The 9,769-nt window shown below is 46.5% G+C and overlaps 1 protein-coding gene across 1 annotated transcript; it reads left to right on the top strand.

Moving 5' to 3' along the window:
* Nucleotides 1-725: 725 nt before the first annotated feature.
* Nucleotides 726-4,819, top strand: LOC149339759 (uncharacterized). The gene is made up of 2 exons (XM_089550991.1): nt 726-737; nt 4,226-4,819. The coding sequence occupies exons 1-2, from the start codon at nt 726-728 to the stop codon at nt 4,817-4,819; spliced, it is 606 nt and encodes a 201-aa protein (XP_089407117.1).
* The last annotated feature ends 4,950 nt before the right edge of the window (nt 4,820-9,769 follow it).

Below are 9,769 nucleotides of genomic sequence, written 5' to 3'. Positions count from 1 at the left end.
ACCTCGTCCTACTAACGTACCGTCCGCCTTTCATCCGGTTTTCCAAACGATCCGCAATCGTTCAACATTGCTCCTATCTTATCAGTATTCATGGAATACCAGATCCGAATATTCTCTCAGGGGACACAGCTCCGCAAGATGTTCAAGTGTTGACGAAATCTCACATTCAAAGCGCACCACTCAAAAAGTCGTTCATCACTGAAAGAACAAACAGATTCGGTTGGGGGGGGGGGGGGGGGGGGGGGGGGGTTACTTAAGAAGAGCATTCGCCGTGGGAGCCCGTGGGCCGTCGTCCACGTGCATATGATATGTGCCATGTGTTCCGGTCAACAGATTGAGAGACTGCGGGGTGTGGGTCTAACCGTACGAGGGCGGGCGCACGGCCATACGCGTGCATACTGGTCCACGCGCGTCGTGATGAACAGCGGCAACCCTTTGCGACCTGCGGGCTGGACAATGAGCGCCCCGATGCTCCTCCTCATCTGGTTCCTCCTCTCAAGAACGGGACCATCCGCAGCTGGCCGATGGTGGCCCAATGCGTGCGCGGCCGTGCTGCTCGGGTGCGAGGGGGAGCGGCCGGACACGCTGCATTAGCCTGGACAGCATAAAAACCTCGAACTCGTAGCGTCCGACACCATAAGCCACCGGCCAGGTTCCATAGCGTCCTCCGTCACTGAAGACCTTCTCTCGAACAGGAGCGGACGTCGCCGAACGGACTTTGCACCATGAACATCAAGGTATTGATGCGCCTACTTTTTAAACCTTTTTTTTATATACTCTTTTTTTATTTTTGCTCTGAAGTGTTAGATGAGCATGGAGTATTCGTTCCCACTTTCCTCTCTCACCTCGCTGTTCCACGGTGCGTTGTCACAGCAAAGTGCGCTGGAGAACTGCGTGATTCACCGTTTGATATCTTCCAGCGTTGTCACTCATTGAGCTTCAAAGTGTCATGAGACTAGCAGCTTTGTGAACTTGAAAGATAACTACAGATGATTTCAAGCCAGCTTCCACATCAGTTCCACAAAAGTAAACTGTAGGGACACAAGCGGAAACGGTGGTCTGCAAGTGATGGCTCTGACTTGAAGCAGCTAGGACGCGTAATGCTCGAGAAATGTTTCTACGCGGCACAAATGCCAGTGAGACAAAAAAGCAACGAACGCTATATTTTGCAGGCAGTGGAATTACCCAATGGCTTTTAATAAGGGAGTAATTACTCATTGACGTCCACTCAAGCGCAGCCATACGGCTACAAAAGAAAACCTCGCAGTTAAAGAAAAATTCGTGCTGATCCGTGGTTCGAACCCGGGACCACCGCTTCACCGGAGCAGTCCCTCTACCAATTGAGCTAACCAAGACGGCAAGCTTATGGTAGGGTGAGAGCGAATTGATCAATAACTCGAAGTGGGAATAGTGTTGGTCCTAAACTTTTGTCCTACCCAGCGGCTTGAATCGCTGACAACCTTTCAGGAAATTCATCTCGTCCTATCTCCAAAGAGAAGGCAATTTCATACACTCAACATGTGTTGAAATTTTTGCAGCAAAAAAAAAATCAAAAACGGATGTAACCGCTTTTTACCAGCGCACAGCTTATTTTTCTGTTCCTGGTCTCGAAATGAAACCATAACAATCTGCGCGGTTTTCGTCGCCAGCTGTTGTCTCCGTTTATGAAATCACGTCCGTCGTTTCAAGCATATTCTGAATGTGGTAATGAAACCCAGAGTATTCGCGTCAATTTCTTCTCCATCGTCACGGCTGCCAACTGACTCGCCCCATGCAAAACAGGCTTTGTATCGGTCGGAAAGGCAAGCTCACAAAATTACTTTTCCGGCCAGCGGCTTAACTAGCCTTCAAACCAGAAACGATTGCCGACGACAGGTGCGCCGACAGCGGCAGAGCGCCTATAGCATTCCCAAAATCAGCGACGCGCAATGCGGTGAAGGCGCATTCATAACCTGTTCGGACGTGACTCACGTTCTGTGCGTGCACTCATCCAGAAAAACCGTCCCCGTTCGCTCCAACTTTAATATGACGTTGTGCAACGAAGCGTCCGAGCAGAGCACTATTCCCTCGGTTACCTAACCACTAAGGAATTCCAAGCGTGAAAGAACGCGAGAATGAAACTGCCGGGGACAAAACCTTGGACGTCCGCATACGGCCTGACCGATCTCCTTAATTCAAAATTTCAATTTTAACCTTTCCCGGCTTACATAAAGCAGCTTTGTTATTTATTCTACTTTCAATACCTGCGGGCAGGAATAGAATTCTTAATGCCGCCCGCCTGGCCTGAACGGCAAGCCAGTCCTCGCTTGCTTCGAAAGCGCTCGTTCTTGAAAGACGCATCAATTTTAATGAGGCTTGCCTGAAGTAGAACTCCTAACATCGAAAGGCAATTACGTTGGAATCAAGTTCAGAGTTGTTCCATTAAGTGACTAAGGCAAATGCATAAAATGCTTCCAGTTTAAATTCGCTTCGTCCGAACTTGCTGAAGTACAAATTGAGCAGATTACTTTTTACGACGACGCTATAGGGGATATATGACGTCACTGTCGCCATCGGCACCTGATAATGACATGATAGCTCCTGCGTAGATCTGCTTGTCTACAGCCTAGGTAGCGCTGAACATTAGAAAACGATATGAGATTGCGTAAGCTGCAGTAGCTTTAAATTTTACTTTGTGACGTTACTTAACAGATAACGTTATATGTTGCGTGGTAAATCTTACTTTAACGTTCAAACTAAACATTAGGCTTAGGCTTATGTCAGAAAATATATTTATTTATTTATTTATTTATTTATTTATTTATTTATTTATTTATTTATACACAGTACCTACAGCGCCCTCACTGGGGCATTATTGTAGGGGGGAAACATCATAAATAAGAACAAACATCTAGTACACAATAAATTAGGCAAATGATGCGGTCTACAGAGAAAATACAGAAAACCATTGTAGAAAGGCAAACATACCGTAATCACACACACACACACACAAAAAAGATACATTTTAAAATACAGCACTGCTTAAAGAATAAAGCTTTAGGAATAATCAACTTTGTAAAAATTTCAAAAAAAGCAGCATATCTTTCTTCAATATATAACTGTAAAACAACATTATAAATTGTAATGTTATTATAATGTTCAAATTATAACCATAAAACGTTAACAATATATTCAAGCATTGCATCCCAAAACTTTTCCCGCTTTTTGTACTCAATTGATATTTTTCAACTAGCATAACTTTGCATTTAAATATCTGAGATGACGCCTCCAATAGATTGCATGCACATCCCAAAACATTTCATGAGAAAACATTGCATGTCAATCATCCACCAATCTCATGGGCAATATAAGCTTGAGGTCATGATATTCTTTAGAATTTGTGTTTATAATCGGCGTGTATTAGTCGTGCTGTATTGTAGTGAGTGTCGTGTGGCATATCATAACTGGCGGGTCTTGCCTTGCAGAGTTACTTCACCATTTTAGCGAAAGTTTCACGTACAGTACTTTGTTTAAACGTTGAATTCAGATGAGGAAAATATTAGTACATCTGTTTGTAACGTATCGGAAACGTTAGGAAAAAGTACATTCAGAGTAATGGCTTAACGTTTGACCAAAACGGAAAAGTGACATTTCTGTAACGTTTCAGTGCTTCATGGAGGAACGTTTAGCGAGGTGAGCCGAAGAGTGAGTATTATGAAGAATGGGTCTTGCGCGATCACGTGATCCAGATGTGAATTTGCATATCGTCTTAGGCCTCTTAGAATCTTGGCAACCGGAGATTCCTGTAACGGGTTTGGCATATTATCTTTCATTCCGAACAACGAAGGTAACTTGTTTGGCTGAGTTCATTTTGTTGCAATGTACATGTCAGCACATGTACCGAGGAATTCGACGTGTTCTCCCATTCATTTTGCGCTTTGTGTATGAACACGTAGACATTCCTGCATGTCGTGATCATTGTACCTGCAACTTCCTTACTTTCCTGTCTCTTTATTATTTTTGTGTGTTTTTTCTGCGCCTCCTTTCTAGCCTTATCTTTGTGTCATTTCCCTTGGCGTTCTCCCTTTTAGCAGCAGGATTATTTTCTTACTTTTTTGCCCATTCATTTATTTTGTGTTGCGAGTCAAGAGGATGGCAGCGGCTATCAGAATAATCGAGAAATTCGCCTCATTTGTATTTCACTGGACCGTCAGTAACAGAGTGACAAATAAACGCATATGCGCAGGTCTTACTCGGCCTCTGGGCCGTGCTGGCTGCATCAGTGGCCGAGCGCGCCGGGTATAACACCGGGGCGTACAACCCTGCGCTGTACAACACCGGAGCCTACAGCGGCGACTACTACAACCGAGGCTACTACGGCAGTCGGGGATACAACGCTCCGTACTACGGCAGAGATGGCGGCTACTCGGGCGCGTACGCCGGCGGACGCTACGGATCACAGTACCGCCCAGCGTACGGATACGCTCCCGGCACTGGGGGCTATGCAGGAGGCTACTACGGACCTTACGGTGGCGCCTACGGGAGCTACACTGGGTACAGAGACTACGGAGGTTACAGAGGCTACGCGGGTGACGCTGGTTACAACGATGGCCGCTACGGACGCTACGGCGCCTACCGTTACGGCGGTGCCTACAGTCCGTACGGCGCCTACAGATCTGGCCTTTTCGACACCCGCTACGACAACTACATGTCCCAGAGGGGCTACTACGGGTCTTACGGAGCTTACGGGCCGTACGAACACCGCACGCCGCAGGGATACAGCTACGGCTACTCTTCCCCCCATAGCCAGGTGCACAGCTCTGCCGGGTACCGTGCTTAAGATAGTGGGAAGTTAGCATAATGCCTAGCAAAGGAAAGCTAACTACTACACCAACGGTACGTGAATACTTCGTTGAACATATCGGTATCTTGTTTCTGTTTTGTTTTCATGCAGTTTTACCCGATGTTGTTGTTTTTTTAACCAAAACACAAAGGCCAAAGTGCCTTTTGTATTACCTTCATTAGGCACAAAATAAATGTTCCTTTCTGGTTATTTAAATCGCCTACTCGTTTGTACAGTTACGGACAATTCCCGAAGATGTTTCCGGGAGCGATGTCGGCACAGTGTCCTGATTTCGGGCTGTTGGAAAGACCCCCAACCAATCATCGCCCAATGCTTCCTCATGTATTTATTTAGTCCTCTGCCTGCGGTGTATCTTATCACGTGCTTATATCGTCCCCAAAAGCAGGTAGTAGCCCTACATAAATTATGGGCATAAACCTACACGCCGTCCTATAAATTCGTATACAACTGCTGCTGATCACAGTAAGTGCTGAACTAGTCCGAACTTAACTGCGCAACGCCCACGCGCACGCATTTACGGTATTCATGTAAAGATCCCAGACGCCAAAAGCCGAATATCGCCAGTTATTCTTCAAAAATAATCTGAAGGCATTGCTGTCGTGTTATATTAGTGATCTACCAAAACACTTTCCCGGAAAAAAAAAAGAACATTGCAGCGCTCTTTGTAGTTCCTCCTGGAAAGGAAAATGTTTAGGGGGGCACTTTGTTGACCTAAGGTGCGGTGAGGCGAAAGCCTTTAGCGCGGTGTTGCTGCTTGTGTCACTGATGTGTGGTTAAGATGTTAATTAAGTACACAATTGTTTGTGAATCTTAAATGCTGGAGACACTGGAGGGCGTTTGGGAGGCATACGCGTCTGATTCGACGCCTTTCTGCAAACAATCTCCAGCGTCCTAAACAAGGAGAACTACGTATGCGTTGCCAGGAAGTAGCGTATACCCATTAGCCCGCTCGGCTGCGGAACGGAAGGATGGTCGTTCGAATCCCATCCTGCACAAAGGTTATTTTTTTGGTCTGACCAGACAAAGCGTGACGCCTCTGCTGCCAACCTTCTGTCGACAACGATGAGGGATTAAAGGCTTTCGCCTTAAAGAAGTAATCAGACACACTTAGGACTGCTTACGTGACTTTGCGAACATAGTCGCCACGTGCAGTGATGTAACCCATTGCCACGCAGCTGCAATTATACCTCTGCATGGCTCTATACGTAGCCGCCGCCGCGACTCTGCAGCACCTGCGCGTTAACTTGATGAAGGCAGTGGCCGCTGTACCGCAACCCGCCCTATGGGTATAATGCAATAGCCAATGAGTTAATGCCTATGTAGCAGAATTGGTCTTTTTATACTTAACGTTCATAGATCCCTGGGAGTCCTCATACCCCTCCTGGCAGAGTGGTGGAGAGGTGCGCCACTGCCCTGGGATGGCAGGTGCTGCCAGCGGTGGAATTTGTGCGATCCAGGTTGCTCTTTCCAACCTCGCGCGACCAGTCATTAATTTAATCGACACCTGCCAGGATGCGTAAGGACGCCACCTTTTATGGGCACCATATCCAGTGTTATCACAGAGAGAGAGACCATTGCTTTTTCGCCTATATAGAGTACTGTACTGCTGGCGCAGCAATATAGGCGTGAGTTCAAAATATGCAAAAAATGTGTAGTTTTGTAGGGCTTCACAAGATATCGATTTTTATCTATTTATTTTACCCTGATGCAAGCAAATTTCAAAAGGAAGGGAAATGCCAACATCGCAGAAATGTATTTCATCAGGTCGAACAAAAAGTCGCAACGGAACACTACAACAGCCAAAAGCAAAAAGAAAAGAACAAAACAATAGTCAAACGAAGTTTCGCAAATTCGTAAAGAACCACTTAGAACTTGGTGCAAGAGTGATAGAGCAGCTACTTGCGGTGGTCAGTCCATTGGATAAAAAAAAATAGAGGGGACACTTCAGCTCCGCCTGAAGGGTATGACGCGATATCGCAATGGGTTAACTCCCATATATGCAGAAGGTCGTTCTCTACATTCATAGATCCCTAGTAGTCCTCATACCACTTCTGGCGCAGTGGTGCAGCGGTTAAGCGATGCGCCACTGCCCTGCAATGGGAGGTGCTCTCAGCGGTGGGCCTTGTGAGACCCAGGTAGCTCTTCCCGAGCGACCTATCATTAATTTAACTGCCATGGTGGGTAGTTTGCCCACTATCCGACGGGCAGGTTGCCATGATCCCGCAACGTCACGTGACCTAAGTGGCCCACCTGCCTCCTAGGTTGCTCTCAAATTCAAATTCAAATTTATTTTTTAGCATCAACAATGATGTTACAGAACTCGTGATGCAACGGGGTGCTAGCAAAAAGCCTGTAACGGCTTGACAAAGGCTAGCACCCCGTTCACAAAGCAATACAGCAGTGGACAAAAAGTGATAGCGATATAAATAAAAGCAATATATATATGGCGACGGCTTTACATAATCATAAAAACATGTTAAGTGATAGGGCTAACATTGCGGGTTCATAATTGTAAGTGTTAATGTCTTGGAGGTGACTTGGAGGTGTTATCAGAAGAGTTAAGAGCATGTGGTAGTGTGTACATCAGCATTTGGCGGCCATAGTTAGTACGTGTGTGAGGAATCTTCCATGTCTGAGTGCTTCGTGTGCTATATGCTTTCGCAAACGGAGACAGGGTCGCAAGGTTTTCAAGGAAAGGGTCATTATTTAGATGAAAGGCATGATGACGTTTTAACAGAAGTGCATTGAACAGGTTTGGTAATGGTTGTAATCTAAGGTCATCAAAACGAGGTTTTGTGTGGGCGTCATTGGGTTCATTTGAAATAATTCTTACAGCTTTTTTCTGCAGTCGATAGATTTTGGACAAGTTTGTGTACGTTGTTGTGCCCCATATCAAGTAGCAATACGATAATGTGGATGTGAAAAGGGAGTTATACAAAAGTAATTTAATGTGCGTAGGAAGAAAGTTACGAAAACGTGCAAGAATACCAACTATTCGGGATAGTTGCTCTCTGGATAATGACCACCTGCCAGAGCCATGCACGGGATTTTTCACTGCATAAATCATGGAAGTGTTTCACATGATCCGGATGAGATTGAGTGCTGAAGGCGACGTAGAAAGCAGTAAAGATATTAAGGCCTCGCTCCCCCCACACACAAACACACACAAAAAAGAAAAAAGTCAAAGTTAGTGCCCTCCTCACATCAATCACTCGTCACTAGCCCAGCATAGCTGAAGGGCTGCAGTGTATAGCTTCCAAGCATTTAGCGGGCCAATACTTCTTTCAGCGCTCCTCCGGTGAATTTACATTGAATCGCGTCTTCGTTGTACTTTTTGTATCATAATGAATCCGAACCAACTGTCACGCCTACCATCTTTATTTCCGAACTAACTGCGTCGAAACTTGCCAGTTCATTTCCCTTAGGTTCCCTAAAGTACCAAGAAAGACGACCGTACAATGGTCGAACAGGGTACAGACGTCCGCAATGACAGCACTGTGGTGGCATTGTGCACGGAACAGTTATCTTCCTTCTCAATCTATCCTTAAAGATGAAAATCATGGATTGCCCGACAAGGTGGATGTCGGTACGGGTCGTGCTCAACGGCTGGTGAAATCTTGAGAAATAGAGCGACGATTTTGCACCCAGCCTTTACCTCCCAGAAGCGTGGCGAGGCTTAGAAAACTAGTGGCCACTCTGGCGTCAGCTGTAACAGCCACTACTGATCTTGGAAAGGTAAACGTGGGTGAACGAGGCAAACGTTGAGAGCGCTTGAGGGTGGCTTTCGATTTTCCACTCAACGTTGCTGCCTTTGGGTGAAGCCAACCTAACTGAAGCAGCGGCGGCCTTCGCCTGACGTGCTTCACTTGGTTCGCTGCCGAAGACGTTGCGGAAACCAGTTATACCTTAATGCTAATGAATATCAGGATTAGGTATGCTATAATAGACGGGGCTGGTTTCAAAGAACGGTATCTTCCGGCTGCATTGAGAAACAGGTTAGGCCTAGCAACGCATAGTGACCGATGCACCGCCACCACGCCGGCGGGTGGTACGTCGATGCAAGGAGCGCGTCACTAGCGTGGGTGAAATGCGTTATTGACTCTAAATTACGCATAGGCTTATCCGTTGTCACTTTTATAAATCGGATTATCGATATATCGAATTACTTCGCCATCCCCTTAGAATTCGATATACCCGAGTTCCATTGTTCCCGAGTTCCGAGTTCCATTGCCGCCTAAGCTGTTGCACTACAACAAGCCTGAATATCTTTTATTATAATATTTACAGCAGCGGCGAGATGGCGCCACTCTGCATGAAATCCTTCCTGATTTGTATTTTATAAATTTCCCTGTGCACATCTATCTTCGCGCCGTGCCGTCTCTACAGATACAGGGAGCGAGAAAACATTTATTGCGGCAGAGATAATTTCTAGCACTTTAAAAATATCTATTCCATGCTCTACGCAATGCTTGCCAGACTGTCGATCATTGAATCAAGTGTTTTTCGCTCCCATTCCCACCAAACTAAGGCGAACATCAACACCTCAAGGCGCGGTCCTGTCTCCCCTCCTCTTCAATTTGGCAATGCTTCATCTTCCTTACAAATTTTCCTCTTTGCCCGGGATACATCACGCTCTTTATGCGGATGACATTACAATCTGGGCCACGCAAGGTAACCTGGGCCACATGGAATCCTGCCTGCAAGCAGCGGCGACCCTAGTCGACGACTACGCGGCCTACTGCGGACTCCAGTGCGCCCCGTCTAAATCAGAATTTGTGCACATACGTCCCTCCCCTCGGGACACAACTCCGCTTTGCATCAGTCTCCCCTCGGGACCGATCCGGGAGTCCAAGGAGATCCGCGTCCTTGGTCTCTTCATACACCACCAACGCAGAGTCGACACCACCCTAGCCAAACTTCGCACGG

The sequence above is a fragment of the Amblyomma mixtum genome, chromosome 6, assembly GCF_055824585.1.
Source record: "Amblyomma mixtum isolate Tamu chromosome 6, ASM5582458v1, whole genome shotgun sequence".
Classification (NCBI taxonomy): domain Eukaryota; kingdom Metazoa; phylum Arthropoda; class Arachnida; order Ixodida; family Ixodidae; genus Amblyomma; species Amblyomma mixtum.
The sequence above is the reverse complement of the archived record's forward strand: the minus strand, read 5'-3'. Positions and strand labels throughout refer to the sequence as shown.